This window comes from Fusarium graminearum, chromosome 4 (genome assembly GCF_000240135.3).
Source record: "Fusarium graminearum PH-1 chromosome 4, whole genome shotgun sequence".
Lineage (NCBI taxonomy): Eukaryota > Fungi > Ascomycota > Sordariomycetes > Hypocreales > Nectriaceae > Fusarium > Fusarium graminearum.
In genome coordinates, this window is record NC_026477.1 from 1,885,284 (window position 1) to 1,903,363 (window position 18,080).

Here is an 18,080-nt window from a genome sequence, read left to right on the forward strand (position 1 = left end):
CAAAACACGAAGTGGAACGCCGGAAAGGCTAGGATGAACTTTTTTTAATTTTACGAATTGCTACTTCAGAGCGGGTGATACAAAGACTGTATTCTCAAAGAGCGTGAGGTATGGATGGGTTGGGCACATTGGCGGGAGTTGGATTTGGGTTGCTGATTTTGGTGAGATTGCGATAGAGCGAAGAATGCAGGATATAAAGCATCCTCATCTCCAGGAGCAATTTAAAATAGACGTGATTATCAATATTCAAAATGTATATATGCCTTCTCGAGTGTCTCAAAATAAAACGCGCGTCTTCACACTGGGAGTAGATCCTACCAGTACCCAATCACCATGCTCCTGCTCATATCCTCAACGGTAACTCAACTCGGGATTTGCTCTGAAGTTGCAGCGGCATCGACACTCTGGCACCGGACACTCAACGTGTCTAGCGAACCACTGTCGGGCATGATCAAGATGTAAAACATGTTCACAGCGGAGGCAGAATGTTGGGAACTGGCCGGCCATTTTTGCTTCACTCTTCTCCGGCTTGTCAGAGCGTGGCACACCGACAATCTCAAGACAGACTACACATCGTGGAAGGTGTCGGCCACAGTTTGGGCAGCTCACGCCTGCGTTGATACTAGTCGCGAGAAGCGGGTTACGAGACTCGAGAGCTGATGATGCCTGTGGAGCGGAACCACCTCCAAGATGCGGCGGGTGGCTGGCGTTGTTTGCTAGGGATGTCTCGGCATCACAGAAAACGCAGCGGAGGGCGATTTGGCGAGAGGGTGGTTTGAGTTTGGGGATTCCATCGCGCTTAGAACGTTTCGTAGACTCTACGTCAAACTTCGTACGCTGGAAGAAGAGTTTGTGACGCTGTAGATGGGCACGGTATGCATTGCGCCAGGCTCGGCAGCGAATATCATCGATGTATCGAGGCGCACAGATTGAAAGTACCAATGTTGCTGTTTGAACATCGTGGAACTTTTGGATGTAGCGAGCAAAAATGTCGACCATAGGTTCTGTGATGCCTGTGAGGACAACACCTTCTATATCACCGTCTGCTATTGCCAGATCAACTTGCTCGTTGAGCCACTTGGTAAGATGGTCATCGTCAAAGTTGCGTATCGCGATACACACACGATCTAACAAGGGGAGAGAAAGCTGGCTAGCTATCGCCGTCCAATCACCCGTAGCGATAAGTGATGAAATGGCTCGCAAGTAGGGATCAGTCTTTGAGGCGACTGCTTCATCAAAATCGAGCTTTTCCTTGGCGGGCGTGTTGCTATCATCGCCCATGAGCTGCAGTGCCAACGATACGAAGAGTAGTTCCGGATGTGCAGTGCTAGCCTTTTTGAGGATCTGAATAGCTTCCTTGCGATCTCCTGCAAATAAAGCTCGAGCAGCAGCCATAGTGTGGATGGTGGTCGGATACTCGGGATCTGCCTTGCGGTTACGGCCCTTGGGATCATGTTTTTCTGAATCACCCCAACCGCACACACTGAGACAAAGTTGACGATGAGCGGGCCACTTGGTCGTTACTGCATCAAATTTGGGAAGATGCTTCTTCTTGCAAAAACTCATAATGCTTCGTTCCCATGTTGAACGGTCAGGGGGTGCTGTACCGGGGGGTAGACGAGTAGAAGGATCACGTCCTATCTTGTTGTCAACTGTTGATCTTGGGGCAAAATAGAGCACTACTTACCAAGATTGTTAGTCCATATTGAATGAACTCCTAGATAACTCATATCAATATTTGAAAGGATCATTCCGCCATCATCGGCAAAGTCCTCAGCACCTAAAGATGTGTAAGTATATTGCAAAGGCAGCATCGTTTCAAGCTACTAATTGTACTTACTTGCAACCCAATCCCAGATGTATTTAACCCAAGGGTCGTCTGCCACAATATCCCTATTTGCTACCGCATCAAAGAGATATTTCTCTTTGGCACGTAACAGCATTGCGTGATCAAGTACACTTTGCGCTTCTCTTGGCAACCCTTCAGCCTCGGCAAGTGAAGTCAATAAGGCATCGTGCATTTCTCGACATGAGCCTAAACTGTCTGAAGCCAGAGACAACTCACTCGTTTCGCTTTGCACGATCTTTGTATCACCAGCACGTGGCTTGATTCCCTTGGGCGCTTGAAACTCGTCTCTGACAAAGGCACGCAAGGCTCTGATTTTGGGAGCCACGTCGGATGCTTTATGGAATGCTTCAGGCAATGGCCTCGAAGTAGCTCCAATGTCTTCTATGACAACCGAAGACATGCTATTTGCCTTTAGTGCAGCTCCTGTGTCGGCCCGGATGCTTGCGCTATCCGACCCGAAAAGAGGCACATCTGATAGTGCTTCTTCGATTAGCAGGGGACCCAGAATATCCGGAGCCTGTGAAGGCTCAAATTGCATTATATCATGGTATGGCCCCCCCTCTAGATACGGTTAGATCTGATGAGTTTGTCAGGAATTCAACTCAGCTTACCTTCGAGTCCACGGTGTGGTGACTTCCATGGCACAAGCTTGAAGACATGATCTGAGGTCTGCGATGGCTGTTCCAGGATGTCAAAGTTTCCATTGGCTCGTAAAACAAGCAGTCGTGGACGTAGCACCGGTGAGCTCAACGTCACCCAGTCAAAAGCAACAATGCGATCATTCTTTCTCGACGTTTCAACATAGGAGACGTCCATCTCGTACGACTTTTGGACTTGAAGAAGCTCCGGGTTACTGGAACCGGAAGACGGGACTTCTTTGTTGGTATTCAAAACCTTGAGCTGGCCAGTGCGGGATAGTACGGCAAGCAATCCGCGGTGGTCGCGACAGTAACGAAGAGAGCGAACGAGAGAGTACTTTCCTTCTGCCAAGAAAGGATCAGAATCGGTCTCTATCACTTGATCGAGACGCAATGCTCCACCCCACGGAAGTTCGTCCTCTTCTATAGCTTGCATGTATGTAGGAGAAGCCACGGGTCGTGATGTGGCCCGCCTATCCCATATCATCACACCAGGGTGGTCAAGAGCAGATGAAGCAAAGTAGTTTTGGTCGGCGTAGTCGATTGTAAGGTTGTTGTTACATTTAGTCTGGAAAGTCACAATGCTTCCAGGATCTAGCCAGAAATATCAAGGTCAGTTTGCACAAAATCACCGGTTCGTTCCTATGCTTACCGCGAAGATCGTGTATTCGGAGGCCTTGCGCCTTGATGCCGACAACGAGAGTTTGAGGGCTATCCTCGAAGAATTTGATACTTGATACAGAGACACTAGGTTCTAGGCGTGTCTTTGGGTCTGCTATATTGCTTGCGTCTGAAGGGAACCCTTTTGTGTTTTTGTCTATCGAAGACAGTCGGCTGACATCCCAGATGTGAAGACATTGGTCCATTCGGACTCTGTCAAGGCCGACAGCCAGTAGTCCAGTAGTGTTAAATGCTACAGCCTGGCAAGTTCGGGACATCTTGAGGCCTAGCTCAACGTATGCATTAGAACCATCGTCAATCTTGAGCAAGTTCACTATGCCACTTCCAGTTCCAACAGCAAGAAGGCCAGGGTTTGTTGGTGACCAGTCGTAAGTCGTGAGAGGAGGGAAATCATCATGCCGAGAGAGTTTTTGGTAATCAAAACGCCCTGCTCTTGCGTGACCAGTTGGCTCGTAAACCTGAACTACACGATGCTGAAGGTTGATATGAATGAAGTTGTCATGAGAAGGGTTAGATGACCACTTGACGAGTCCCGGCTCGGGGCGATCCATGGCGCCACAGGGTTAACTCAAGGACGCGCAGTTCATCCAAGAAGCTGAACAGTATCCAATTCTTCAATTATAGAGAACAAGCATTCGATGCGACTCAAGATCTGGGGTGGGCGGATAGTTGAAATGAGAGCTATTAAATCAAGGAATATAGTTCCGTGACTTGATTTCGAAATAGCTTAACAGCAAGTGACAGTCAATCAGTATACCTGGAGCTTCGTTTATAATGGATTGATGAGATCTGGTGCCATTGATAATGAGAGAAGAGGGCCACTGGATTGTAAGTAAAGTAAATATTGCAGGTGTTGAGCTTAGATGGATCGATCTTCCACTTCCAGGAACAGACCCAGACCTTCCCCACACAAGATGATTGACGCTAGTCCCAATCTGTAAAACACGATAAGATAAGGTACCGTTACTTGCATCAAAGTCCCCGCCAGTAAAAAAAAAGTTGAACTATTTTCTAAGTCGTCTCGTTAAATACATCCAGCCTTTTTTCCTACGCTTTCTTTTCTCCTCCGCTCAGTTGCGCATACGAGCTCACTCTCTCACTAAAACGGCCAAGATACCCGGTCGCTTTATCATGGCACAAAAGAGAGAGTATTCCGAGGTTGGCTCACCAGAGCCTCGAGACTCAGGATCATTCAATGGCGCCAAGAAGCGCAAGCAAAGCAAGTCGAAGCATCGACCCAACGAAGGGACTTCAACATGGGCTAAGAAGCGAACGCGCACCATCGAGCGACTCCTCAACCGAAACCAAGAACTACCTGCCAATGTCCGCAACGATCTCGAACGAGAGCTGGGCGCGCTCAAGTCTACAGTCTCGGACAAGAGCTTCCAAAGGCTACGAAGTGCCATGATCTCGAAATACCACATGGTTCGCTTTTTTGGTACAATCTTATCCAATTGTGTGTCGCGTATGAACAAAATCACTGACCTACTGTGTGATTAGAGCGAAAGAAGGCATCTAGATTAGCAAAGCAATTGCGCAAGAAGATTGATGAGACCGAATCGACAGAAACAGACGAGCTTGAAGGCTTGAAGCGTGACTTGCATATTGCGGAAGTCGACGAGGCATACACTCAGCACTTCCCTCACGCCGAACCCTACATCAGCCTCTACACCAGTGCCAAATCGGAGAAGGAGGACGAGGATAAAGACGACGAAGACAAGCTTGACTACACACCTCTCAAGCACAGGGGTCTGCTGCATACAGAGAGGCCGCCGATGTGGTCGGAAATCGAGCAAGCAATGAAGGGTGGCCATCACGCGCTGCGAACCATAAGAGAAAAGCGACCCGAAATCACAGAAGGAGCCAAACCAGAGCGCAACCAGAACAAGTCCAAGGCGGCAACGGGTAAAGACAAGACTGTGCCGGCTTCTAAGGCGCAGCCCAACCCTGAAACCAACCCTACACCTTACACCAAGGGCAAGGGCAAGTCAGGGGCTGCTCCCAAGAATCGCAGGGAGCGCCGACTTGCAGAACGCCAGGGCGCTCAGCCTGTTGTCAAGAATGACGATGACGATAGTGATGATGGTGGTTTCTTTGAATAGGATTAATGACTTATGGGGTTGTGAGAGAAGAAAAGCCGAGCCGACTACAGAGGGCATGGGAGGAGTTTTTACATATTGCATTCACAGTTGTTGATAGATACCCTGTGAGACCGGTGGGGTCGACCATATGTTGCGCCTGTCTATAACCAACACATTTACAGCGTTGTCAAGTTCTCAGCCTGGTTTCGTACCGTACCGCCAAAGTCTAACAATCATGTGAGATGTCCAGACTAGGTATCTGTGGCATTTTTGGTCCTGGAGAGATTCTAGACGTCTAAAGTCTTCATCTATTACAGTGAGCTTTTGGATAGGTAAATAACCCATATCGAGATAACTATAACTATAAAGCGTCAACAGAGTTGCATAAGGTTGTGATGGTAGTGCAACTCTCCCTGTGCCTGTCAGTCGGCCTAGCTCCACCAAAGCTGGCCATTAAATGCAGACCCCTCACAGCCACTATCACAGCCAACTTGTCAAGCTGCAATATACACTTGTAGCCTCGTCTGTGATTCATGATACCTGCGCAACTATAAATTATACACAGCTCTCTCAACTTCACTTCTCTTTTTTCATCTGATCAATCAAGGTCACTTCTGATCTTCTTCATTCAGTGTTTTACATTGCATTCCGTTTTATTTGATTTCATCCGCAACACCTATACAACACCACTTCCAAAATCTTACACACAAACAGCCATGGCAAACATTGCGCAGGGGATCCCTTGGGATCAACTCATCGAGTTTGCCAACAACAAAAAGGCAGAGGAGAAGACCACCGGCAAGCCTGCGCAGCTTAGCAAGCAGCAACTTGCCGCAGTCTCGATGCTCGTCGAGTTTGTCAAGGACATAGAGGTCGAAGACACCTACGTGAGCAAGCTCTTCGGTAAATAAACCCAAACATATTTGGGATTCAAATCAACTGACTGCATTACTCCCTCAGAATACTGTCAACGGAACAAGATCGAAAGCCCCCAGTTCACTACAGAAACCTTTAACCAGTGCATCTCTGGCACAAATATTCCACGATCTCGCGTCCTCTGCACTCTACCATCCAGAAACCAGCATTTCCCCCAAGAAGGCTACGGCTACAGTACTGGACAAGCTATTCCAACATTCGGAAAGGCGCAGAAGGCCAAGAATTTCGCAGCCATGCAAGCCCTCAACTGGCTCCAGGGCCGGGGGCCATCGTCGCCCCGTGGTGAAAAACGACCAGCTTCAGTCATTAACGAATCTCATGTGCACACGAAGATCAGAGCTGAGGAAGACAACAACTCTGAAGGTGGTGCGCTCACGGCCGATTCTCCACTGCCAAATGCAAAAGGCGTCCCGGTACCAAGCCAGCCTGCTGGAGCTCAAAGATCTGCCATGCATGAAGAGATCGCTAAGCTTGGCGATGAGATGGACTTTGGCGTCCCAGAGTATCTCATCCGGCCAGCCGAAGAGGGAAGCGACCTTTGGAACGGGCGCCCTATTTTCAGAAACGATGGTAAAATTCCACCTGAAATGGGCGTGGTGACTGGAATCGCCGGCCGGCAGCAAGCAGAGGATTTGGTTGTGAAGAAAACTCTCGAGTGGCTGCAGGAAGAGAAGCGCAAAAGGTATGCTCTGTATCTGAAGATCATGGCTTCCCGTCCAGAATGAGCTTGGTTTTTTTGCTTTTCCCTTTCTTTCTTTCTTTCTTTCTTTCTTTCTTTCTTTCTTTCTTTCTTTCTTTCTTGTTTCTATTGCCGTTTCCTCGCACATAGCTAGGGCAAAGATAGTAGATTTGGAGGAACGTATACGACTAGAGGGTTCTCAGGGGCAGTCTTTCATACCAAGGTAGTCTTGATAATATCATGTTATTTTACATTGCAACTTGCAGCTTTTCCCTTCGTATTTATGCTCTAAGAACCGCCTTGTCTACCTCCCCTTCCGCCTCGCTTGCCGAAAGGAGGACTTATCTTTGTGCCACGGGGCAGATCAGACACCCACTGCCCATCCTGCCAAAGCACACCAACATCAATATTGCGTCCTGTCACCAACTTGAAGTACTTTGTGCTCAGGATGCCCTGCTCATCGCCCTCGGTCAGCAATACCCCGTTGTCACTCAACCACCACTTGATTCCATCCTTCAAACTCTCCTCCATGTCAATCTCGATGATCAGCTCGGCATCCCTACGCATGCCGCTCAGGATGCCTTCCTCAGGTGTTCCCGCTGAGCAATGCACATGATTGCGGTTCATGGGCTTCAGACCACCCGTTTCCACGATGGCTGACCAGAAGTAGAAAAACGATCCGTGGAGAACCCGGTTAGGGACGTTGCCTGCCTCGACAGTGACGGGTGTAAGAAGATTGGCTGACTCAAGCTTGATAGAATGGCCCTGGTTGGCACGAATCAGGTAGTCGGCTGGGGAAGTAGACTTGGTATCCAAGGATGGGTTTGTATCTGGGTTTGGCTTCAACGTGAAGCGCTGCTTGCCATCTGTAGAAACTGCCGTTTGAACGTCGTCAAATGTAACCTTGAGAGATCGTAATGGGTTCCATGCAAGCTAGACGAGCAGATGAGTCCAGGTTTCTTTTCCACACAGAGAACAGAGCAGCTCTTTCCAACCCTCTATTCAAGATTTGTTTACTTACCACAGTATCTAGGCGCGCAAAACCCTCGTCGTCGAGTTGAATACCAGCGTTAGCCGCCTGGTGCCTCAAGAGCCTGGACAAGGCCTTGGAAACCTGCACCTCTCGGCCATGACCACCACCTCCTCCGCTTTTGCCCCGTCCCTTGCCACCTCTTGGCTTTGAGTGTTTGTCATGCACCTTGTCCTCGACATCGAGGAGCGCATCTTCTCTTGCTGCATTATCGGCCATTGTGTTGTTTATGCGTTGTGAAAAAAAGACCTTGTGATGTGGTTGAGAGGTAGGCAAACTAGCCTTGGCAGCGATAGCTGATGATCTGTATGATGTGCAAGGAAAATGATGGAATGTTGGTTTCAGCTTCGATGTAAAGATGAAGGACATGAAGCTGGCCGTCACTCAGGTTAACTAGAATTCTTGTGAGAGCCTACCAGTGGGGCCTAACTTAGAGGCGACTGACTGCCCATGCCTGGCTATTGAATATTCGGCCTGACTCAGCCTCTCTTTCCTTTAAGATTCACGACCCCTCCCTCCCTCACCGAACAGTCATAACACCGCTATACAAATCGAAATGGGGATGAGTGTTTAGGTCTAAAAAGGAGTTTTACTTGTATGTATCGCAGATTTTTAAACAACGGTCTTCAACACTGACATATCGTATCAAGAATCACAAGTTCACACACACAAAATCAAATGTGCAACATAGCTAACCATCAAAGATCGTTCTAAAACGATCAGGCCAACTCGTACATTCAACTACTAAACTCAGTACCCATATGCTTATCCTGATGCCTTTGTTTTCCCTTGATGCCGACCTGTTGCCAAAAGGCTATACAGCATAGGCTCTCGCTTCCTGCGTTGCCAGCCACTCCTCGTACGCCATTTTCAAAAGAAAAAAACACAATCCTCCAAACACCATGATACTGTAGACGAAACAACGAGTTCATCTAGAGACGGAATATATACATCGAGTGGGAACGATGATCGAGGTCATCGCTACTGACACTCTTGGATCGTCAAGCCAGGTTGGGTGCCAAACAAAGGGGAAATAGAATGAGGTGATTCCCGTCCGAACAAATATAGGAGAATAATGACGTCCTGCGCTCGAAACATAAATATGTAGTTGTACAGTCGTGAATCAATGAAATAATTGTTTTTTTTATGGCCGTTACCTATAGCTGCCAGCAGCTGTAGAGGGATTGCCTGACGCAATGCTCTCCCGGTTAGGTCTTCTGATCATGCTGCCAGTTCTGTTGACCATGGTCGTCTGTCCCAGAGACGTGTAGCGTTGTGCACGCTCTTCGGTAAACCTATCAGCTGCGCTTGTGCCATGGTCTTGTTGCGTGGACCTCTCCACGTATCTCCGAGGAGGGGTTGCTGTGTTGGCCGAAGGTGTTGCCAAACGAGAGCTCCCGATAGTCGACGAAACGTATCGCCGTCGTGGAATGGCTGATGAAGTCTCAGCTGGCTGTGGCGTTTGCTCTTGCGGCACAACTCGTATCGTGTTGAGATCAGTACGGATTCGAGAAGGCCCTCTGAACCTCGATTCATCTTCGCTGTCTTCGCCAACCGTGTTTCTGCGGTTACGGACAAACAAAGAGGTTCTTCGGCCTTCATCAGGCTCTTCCGTACCAGCACGTCTAGTCCTTAGGAGAAGTGATGATGTCCTGCCGTCGTCGGGCTCTTCAGTGCCAGCCCGGCGAGCTCTGGAAACCAGAAGAGAGGACCTTCTACTAGAGATAGGCTCGATTGGAGTCGACGGTATCGAGGTTGACGCACGAGACGTGGGGAGGGAGCTTCCGTTAAGGATGCTGAGTCTCCTCTCCTCAAACTTGGACATGGTTCTAGGACTAGTAACAGCTTCCTTAGGAACATTCTTATCGGGTCTTCCAATGCTCTGTCGGCGTTGAGAGAACCCAGAGAATGTTTTGTTGATCGTTGGTGTAATTGGCGCTTCGTTCTGGGTAGGGGTTGGTACTTCGATTGACTGTCGTGGCATCCGTGTCTGAGTGGCTTCCTCGCCCAACGCGAGACAAAGCTCCGTTAAGCTGCGGCAGACACTCTCGGCTTTTCGCCTTAATTGGCGATCAGTGACGGTCACGTTCGAGCCAATAGTGCTGGCGGAGCTGGAAATTGGCCCAGGCTGGCCAGGGGTTCCCATCATGGAAGCCAAAGATATGGCATCGTTGGCAGCAGACTCGAGCGCTTGATAAATATCGGTATCAAGCAGAACCTTGGACTTAGCAAGGGCGGATTGAAGAATGTTATGCGACTCTCGCTGGTGATGGGAGGATGTGGTGCTAACAGCATCGGCGGTTTGGCGGTGGCCATTCTCAACTCGTTTGGGGGAGGCAGACATGGTAGTCGCTGTCGTGGTCGCGGTCGGCGGTCGGTCGTCCGATAATCTCGACACTGCGGCGCCAGAAGTCGAAGGCAGCTTACCAGTCAGTTCTAGTCGATGTATTCTTGATTTGAGGTCGTCTAGTTCGTCCCATACCGTTGAGGGTGCAGTGTTTGACAATGTAGATTCAGTTCCTTCAGCCCCATTTCCGGTATCGATGTTTGACGGCACTTGAAAATCGAAGGATCGTACCAGCGGGGACGAATTGTATGTCTTGTTGTGACCATGGTGTATGGATTTGTAGGCAGAGCTTCGGCTTTGTCCAGTTGCGTTATTGTCGGTAATAGATGGTCGGCGACGAGAGTAATTCGAGTTTTCGGAGCTAGGTTCTTGGAAGACAATCGATCTTGGCGTCACAGGTGAAGGGCGCATGGTTGATGTGGAAGCTCGTGAGCGTCCCAAGTCCTCCCCAGGGTGCGCCGATGCTGCCTTGTCTCGTGGCGTTGTGCGGTAGGTAGACATGCGAGAAACCTCTGTCGCTCTGTCGTCTTCGTAGCCTCTTGAACGTGAGCGCGAAGTTTCTCGTTGATCGGAAAGTCGGCGTCGAACTCGAGGGGGTGAATTTGGCGAATGTATAGGGACTACCGAGGATAATGGTCGTCTATGCGTGAATCGGGTTGCGCGGGACTATTTCAGTTAGCGTTGCACTTGAATATAGATGGCGTTTCGTATGTGTTTCCAAAGAAACAACAAACGAGCACAAATTGAGTTCATGGCGGTCCCTGAAAAGCCTCTCGGCGCATAGGAGATACGAGAATAATTAAACAGCAAATCGGGAAAATTAAAATAAATAAAAAAGACTTACTACTATACTCCGGTTGTCGTCGGAGGGCTGTTCATCTGCTTGTCGCTGCGAAGTTTCCTCCCTGGCGATTTTCAGGAAGACGTCGCCGGTATCTTCGTTGTCGAAAGCGCCACGACGGCTTGAGACAGGGGCTGAGCGAAGAGCTTCGTCGTCGCTTCGGCCTTCCAAGGCGCGCAGGGTGCGGTCATGATTGGTGTCTTCGTCTTCGTCGCCAGAGTCGAGGAAACGCGGCCTTGAGTTCATATCGAGATTAATGCTCTTCCGAGAGCCTGAAGATCGGAAGGATCGAATTGGGGGGACACGGACAGCGGTCGAGGGCGATGAATCAGTACTACTGTTGGTGGAGAGGGGTGGTCGATAAGAGACGGGAGGGCGCTGCGATGCAGACGCTCGTCTCTCATCTGAGTTTGTTCTGGATAGCGTCTTGGGCAAAATTAATTCGCGTTGGCCGGAAGGCGATTCAATCGGCGAACTCTCGACTGTGGAACGAAAGGTGAATTGACCTTCTTTGGCTGCTTCGATGGCTTCGATGGCTTGGAGGCGCTCCGAGTTTAGGGAAAGCGGCGGGCCAGTGGAAGAGGCGCCAGCAGTTGATCTGCGCGATACCAAAGAACGCCGATTGCGAGTCCTTGATGTTGAGGGAACGTGATGCGGGGAGATCGCGTCAGGTGTATGTGCGTCAGAGAAAGATGCGGGACGCTTAATCCCAGCCGAAAGATGGACCACCGATGACGATGACGATGGCTGAAGCGACGTTGATCTAGAATGAATTTGCGACGGCGGCGGTGCAGTGGCTTCTACGGGCGCGTTAAGTTCAGTGGGTTGTGTAGAGGATTTTCTGGAGATCAGAGCTGGCGACGTTGTGTTTGTGGATGTGTCTGTGGGCGCAGATGTCAATGCAGCGACGGCGTGTTTTTCGTCGCAGAGATGCGTTGTCGGGGGAGAAGTGTCAGAATCGGTCGTCGCTGGGAGTGGTGGTGCCGTTGGTGCTGGTGCTGGTGCTGGTACTGGTACTGGTGCTTGTACCAGGTCAGGGTTGGAGGTTGTGGCTGGTCCACTAACAGCGTCGTTCTGGGGGGCCAGAACAGAGCCTGGGTCTGCTGTTTCCGATGCTAATGAGCCAGGGGCTGGCGAGACAGGGTCCGGATTGGGTGAGAAAGTCGAATCTTCGATTGATGATTGCACAGGCAACGCCGCTGATGCACTATCGGAAGATATCGTGGGGGCTGATGTTGGAGATGTGGTTGGTATCGTCGAAGCCGTGGGTTTGTAGTTGATATAATCAATGGTTTGGGCGTCCTTGTTTTTAATTCCCGAATCGAGATTCTGGTTTTTGTTACGCTTGTACCGGTTGCTGCTAAATGACAGGGGTTCACCCTTATTAACTAGGGGCACACTTCCAAGGCTTTTGCTTCGGTCTGAAAAACGGAAAGCAGGCAGCTTTGAAGGATTGTGACTCTGCCTGTGCAAATCTGCGTGGGCGATGGCGGTTGTCGAAGATTTGGAAGCATCAGACTGCTCAGTAGTGGTGGTGGTAGTAGTAGTAGCTGAAGGACCCCTGAAAGAAGATGAATCGAGGGCTGGCTGAATCTGATGCTGACTGTCAGGGCATGGCTGTTCGGCCGCACTGGTGAAACCGCCTTGTACCGTCATGGTCCCAGCTGTGGGAGCATCAAAGCATCCCAGCAAGTGCCTGCAGGAGAATACGACGTCAATAGATTACGAGAAAAGTCTCGCAGGTTGTTGCAGTAGAACCTGGTGTCGATAACAAGATGAGGAGGTATTAGCTATTAGCTATTACTGTGGATGCATGCGGTAGTGGCCGTCTCATATAACAATGGACTTGGTTGAGACAAGCGAATGTCTTGACTCGAGATTGGTTGATTGGTTTGACTGTCAAAGCGTCCGTATGCCTCGGAAACGGACAACGGGCAAAGAAAGGCTGTCGAGGATGACGACGCAGAAAGAGCTTGCTCGCAGTTGTGGCGGTTGATTAGGGATGATACGATAGAATGCGATGTAATGTGGATATAACAAAATGGCGAGAATTGAGAAAGAATGAGTCGTAGAGAAAGAAGGCGAAGTCGGTGAGTGTAAAGTGTGAGGGAGGAGGGGAACGGCAATGCCCAACCTACCCAATAAACTAAAAAGGATAAAGATGGGAACGAATTTGGACAAAACAACAGAACAATGTGCCCTAGTAGCGAACAAGAAGGGAAGATCAAGAGAAATGAGAGTAAGGAGAGATGATGAAGATGAAAAAAAAAATTATCAGTCAGATGGAGAAGGGCCCCTACTAAAGTTTGAACAACAGTTCGTCGCTAGAAGAGGTACTGTCTGTATGAAGTTACCGAAAAGCGAGAGGAGAGGAGGAGATGAGGACATCGACAAGGGCTCATACACGAACGGGTCCCTGTTTTCTCCCCTTCTTTCTTTGTCTTTTCTGATCCAACAAACCAAACCAGACCAGACCAGACCAAAACCAAACAGGGGACCGTCACATCAACAACTGTCAAGGATCGGATGCGAAGAGAGAGAGTTACGTAGTTAGAAGGAGTCTCGGCTGACGTTGACCACGGTATGGTTATGGTTACTACTTGTCAATATCCGGCCTCACAAACGGACGGTTACAGTACAGTAGCGAAACTTTGTTTATATGATGAGCAACTAAGACGTTGAAACGTCAAAAGCCCCGTATTTATACCATAAACCTTCACTTACAAGATGTTTTTCAACGTTTGCGGACATGCACAACTTACGATGATGCTCCAATGTCTGAGCTGCAGAACAACGCACATTTCTGCAGTTGACTCGACATGAGCGGGGACTTGAGATCTGCATACAAATTTCCCCTGCAGAGAACCAAAGGCTCAGGCTCAGACGCTGTCGTTTATGACATTTCATGTCGTGTTACAGAATAGACAAACCGTAGGTTGTTGTGTGTGACTCGGACTTCCCAGGCACAGAACAATCAATAACCAACAGTGGCCCCCTTTTTCCGGCATGAACAATTAATTAATTTTCGTCCAGATGGTAATGGTCAGAGCTACGCCAGCGAGAGGGCGCATGTATCTATGGTTACGGGCCGCATGAGCTCCATCCCCATAGCGGCCTAAGCTTTCCTCCAGTCTTGGTTAAAGAGCATTCTCTGACCCCATCCCAATCTCAATCTCTCTATCGTTGCCCACTTTGGAATGCAACTCACATCCCTTGTCATTCTCTTTAAGCGAGAGCAGAGGCCACCGTTGGATTCAACTGCCCACCAACCTAACGTTAAACGGAGACCAGATAGGGAAACGATTCCCTGTGTCAGGGGTCGACCAAGCTGGGCGATGAGCTGAAGGAGGAATAGTCTATTCTTGTCTTCCCATGGCGCCATGAGAGCTGTTCCCGTGTAGGGCCACAACTAAGCCAAACTCGACGAACCCCCTAGACTATCCTTGTGCTGAAACAGAGGCCCATTTGTCCAGGTATGTGGTACTGACATCTCAGAGCAAAAGCAAACATGTTGTCACCAACTTAAACGACTGATTGTCTGATCTGGTCTGGTCTGGTCTGGTCTGGTCTGGTCTGTGTCTGTGTCTAGCAATGTGGTTTTCCTGCGAAATGATGCATTCGTCTCGCATAAGTGCCTCTTAGCATGACACTTAACAGTGGTGATAAACGGGTATACGTACATGAGTACAACGTAACCCCCAAGTTCCACATAAGTGACATAACACAGGTTCCGCGCGTGCCGCTCTCTGAATTTGACATTTGATATTTGACTTTCCTAACATGAGGCTGTGTCGGTTAACAATCGATGTTGCTGTGGTAGTGTTGGTGACTCGCATGGATACCCATACACTTATCCTCGCTGCGAATGCCTTCAACGGCCGTCAGAGCCCAATCCAGCCCGTCCTAGTCCCAGGAAGGCCATGCATTTGCCATAGTTACCAGGAGCTATGCTAATTTATTTTATTCCCCCGATTAAATAACCGGCTATTCGCCTATTATGCTGGGCAACAAAACTAGCTGTTCAGGGCTGCATCTATCTAGATACAGACTATCATTTCGCTACTGGTAACTACTGGTGGCTACTGCCGATCTCAAAGGAGCATTAACTCTTTCCGTTGAACTTACATACAATCTTATTTTTTACGAAAAAGGCGCGGAAGATTTATCATGCCAATCAATCTGTGTGAAACTAGTGCAAAGACCAAGTACGTGGTGTCACTCGACTTGTTCTCTTGTGTGCTTGTGTGCTTGTTGCTTGGTATGATGTTTCTAGATGATATCGTTGGATACTGATCGACGTTATGGGCCTAGACCCAGCCAGAATACTGGCTTCAGTTCTTCAAACCAACGCATGAACACATCATCCTGCGTTGGGTCTTATGCCTTGTTTGTCTGGCTGCATGTCCCTTTCTCGATAGCTATTTGCTCTTGGGTAACGCTCTCTGGCCTCAGAGGACTTAATTGCTATAACTAGGAGGGACAAAATCATGCAAGCGATTTTACACTTTCTTATATTGAGTCCTTGGACGGTTTATTCTTGTAACTCGAGGCTTAAATGGCCAACTTTTCTTATACCCGCTTTAACTAGTCACTCGGTGAGAAAGGATAGACCTATCATTGAAGACTATAGCAAACTCAACGACTTCCTATTTGCCCATTTCGTTTTGGGCGATCTGCATGCATTGACAGATCCATGGTCTCTTCTATTTGCCTCTTTGTGGTTCACCACAGTAGTTCATGTCATACTGCTCAGCATCTCATGGCTACGGATTGATACAGGCCCCAGAGTGCATATTCGATTGCCAACTCTCACGTCACCCGTGGAACAATACACCATGACAGACGTGTCAGTTATTTCATGGCTATGCGTGCCATACGAGCACTCGTTGTTAAGTGGCGACATGTATTGTGCTTGATAGGCGTTAATAGCGTCAGCCTGAAGATGTCTCGCATAATAGGCAGTGGACAGCAGACGACGACTGAGCACATCATAGTAATTCCACATTCTTAAAGCGGGTAATTTATCTTATTCCCGTATTGCTCCGATGATGACCTTTGCTGATATTGCGATTACACATGATGTGGCATGATATGACAAGGCGACGATGATAGTGATCCATATGAGTAACTCCCGTGTGGTATGGTCACCAATGCTACAGACGGCATAAAACTTATATAACACTTGACTTTGACAGTATAGCCTTGTCCAAAGTCATTCAAGTAAACCGTAGTACAACGATTTGCTCCTTGGTGGTTGTGCATGATGAAAGGCCAGTCCATGGGGTAGACTCACGAAACGTTCAAAGATAGCCAAACACCACAAGCTCGGAATATAATGTTTGATAATACATTTTAACTAGCCCTTATTCGTATATATCAACTCATGACTGTGAATCAGTAGTGTAATCTTGTAGAAGCCCTACAACACGACCAAAATGGGAGAGTCGAAGGAGGGCGACCTACCCTAAGGCTGGTCCATGATTCGAGAGATGCGACGCGGACTGGCAAACTTGTGACAAAAGTACATCAAAACGATCATTGTCGTATACCATATGTTAGATTAAGTTTATTATGTTTAAATTGATAGTGTGTATATTTGTGTAGTTTTGTTTTGAGCTAGAAGCTTGTGGCATGTACAAAAGCTACCTTTAGCAGAGTTGAGAGAACAGGTTCAGGTTTGTCCACATCCTGTATTATCAAAAATTATCGGATGTGACAAGTGAAAGTACGGTAGATAATTAATTACAAGGCCTTTAATATGGACAAGACGTCATTCTGATATGTTGCTAAGAGACTCCAAAATCTGCAAGTTCACACAACATGGTTCAGGTATGTCATATGCTGCCAGTCCAACATCACCCAGTCTGTCACTCACGGAATCAATCAAACAGCCGTCAAGAATCTTCGGGTCTTATGTAATGATATTGAAGTAAATCAAAACTTGTGATGTGTTGTTATTTTGCTTTTTGCATCACATGAAACTAATGACCTATCTCACCATATAACGAAACACAACAAGGCGTGGGGACAGGCAAAGCATGCAGAGGTGTGAGAAGATTGGTTGCCATGGAGAATGAAAACAATACGGGTTCTCACTTTGTTGAATGTTATTTGCAACTATGAACGACTTGGTCTTTTTCATAAGTCGATGTTAAGAGCATAGGTAGGTAGTTACCTGGGTATGGTAAGATGCACCCTACTAATTTACAATAGCAGGTATATTGTCCATTGCTACATTGCCTAGGTATCTCGCGAAACAAAAAAAACAACAATCTGCAAGCCTTGAAATGATTTCCCCAACAAATGTTAAAACTAACGGATATAGAGCCAGGAACTGCTAGCCAAGAGTTTATCAGATGGTTCAGTGCTACCTTGTGTAATACGGTAAGTGTCTTCACGTTCTACCTGAAACAGAGTGATCGGATATCCTTGTACGGAACAACTATCGCTGCATCTGCTATTAATCCTACGGGACGGACCAGAAAAGGTCAAGGTTGGTCACACATCACTTACACGCAGGTGACATTGGCGCAGCTGGATGGTGCCACCAGACCGTGGGGAATAGCTGGGCAATACAACGTAAACCACACATATTGCGAATAAGCTATGTAGAAATGGTAAAAGCAATAAAACAGCACGGATGTCAATATATTTGTTGAAGAATGACTCAAGAAAGACAACGACAGCCTCGGTTCTCCTGAGAGCCGTGACAAATATTAATTGCAGTCCGGATGTCTTCAGACAGTTCCCATGCATTAAGTGACCAGCATTCAGTGATATATCCAAGAGTCGGTCAAGGCATGACCGAGGCTAAGAAAAGAATTGGACTGGATCGCGAGAGAAGAAAAAAGCAAAAAAAGACCAACAGAAAAAAACGGATACATAAAACACAGTAAGACTAATAGGTCAAATACCGAAAAGGTGCAGTTACGGAGTAGGTATATCACAGATCCCTGGCTACATAGTATGTCATAGGAAATTACAGTTTCAAAGCCATG

At 48.1% G+C, this 18,080-nt stretch overlaps 5 protein-coding genes across 5 annotated transcripts; 2 read left to right on the forward strand and 3 right to left on the reverse strand.

Moving 5' to 3' along the window:
* Window positions 1-351: 351 nt before the first annotated feature.
* Window positions 352-3,719, reverse strand: FGSG_06971 (uncharacterized protein; the record flags this gene model as incomplete). The annotated part of the gene is made up of 6 exons (XM_011328348.1): window positions 352-1,652; window positions 1,688-1,780; window positions 1,841-2,035; window positions 2,066-2,410; window positions 2,461-3,081; window positions 3,140-3,719. 6 exons carry the CDS (start codon window positions 3,717-3,719, stop codon window positions 352-354), a joined length of 3,135 nt encoding a protein of 1,044 aa, XP_011326650.1.
* A 580-nt stretch (window positions 3,720-4,299) lies between these two features.
* On the forward strand, window positions 4,300-5,270 carry FGSG_06972 (uncharacterized protein; the record flags this gene model as incomplete). The annotated part of the gene is made up of 2 exons (XM_011328349.1): window positions 4,300-4,606; window positions 4,735-5,270. 2 exons carry the CDS (start codon window positions 4,300-4,302, stop codon window positions 5,268-5,270), a joined length of 843 nt encoding a protein of 280 aa, XP_011326651.1.
* Window positions 5,271-5,965: 695 nt separating this feature from the next.
* FGSG_06973 (uncharacterized protein) lies at window positions 5,966-7,127 on the forward strand (the record flags this gene model as incomplete). Its single annotated transcript, XM_011328350.1, has 2 exons — window positions 5,966-6,152; window positions 6,210-7,127. 2 exons carry the CDS (start codon window positions 5,966-5,968, stop codon window positions 6,908-6,910), a joined length of 888 nt encoding a protein of 295 aa, XP_011326652.1. The 3' UTR covers window positions 6,911-7,127.
* A 25-nt stretch (window positions 7,128-7,152) lies between these two features.
* Window positions 7,153-8,113, reverse strand: FGSG_06974 (uncharacterized protein; the record flags this gene model as incomplete). Its single annotated transcript, XM_011328351.1, has 2 exons — window positions 7,153-7,797; window positions 7,886-8,113. The coding sequence occupies 2 exons, from the start codon at window positions 8,111-8,113 to the stop codon at window positions 7,153-7,155; spliced, it is 873 nt and encodes a 290-aa protein (XP_011326653.1).
* A 934-nt stretch (window positions 8,114-9,047) lies between these two features.
* On the reverse strand, window positions 9,048-12,738 carry FGSG_06975 (uncharacterized protein; the record flags this gene model as incomplete). The annotated part of the gene is made up of 2 exons (XM_011328352.1): window positions 9,048-10,907; window positions 11,086-12,738. 2 exons carry the CDS (start codon window positions 12,736-12,738, stop codon window positions 9,048-9,050), a joined length of 3,513 nt encoding a protein of 1,170 aa, XP_011326654.1.
* Between the last annotated feature and the right edge of the window lie 5,342 nt (window positions 12,739-18,080).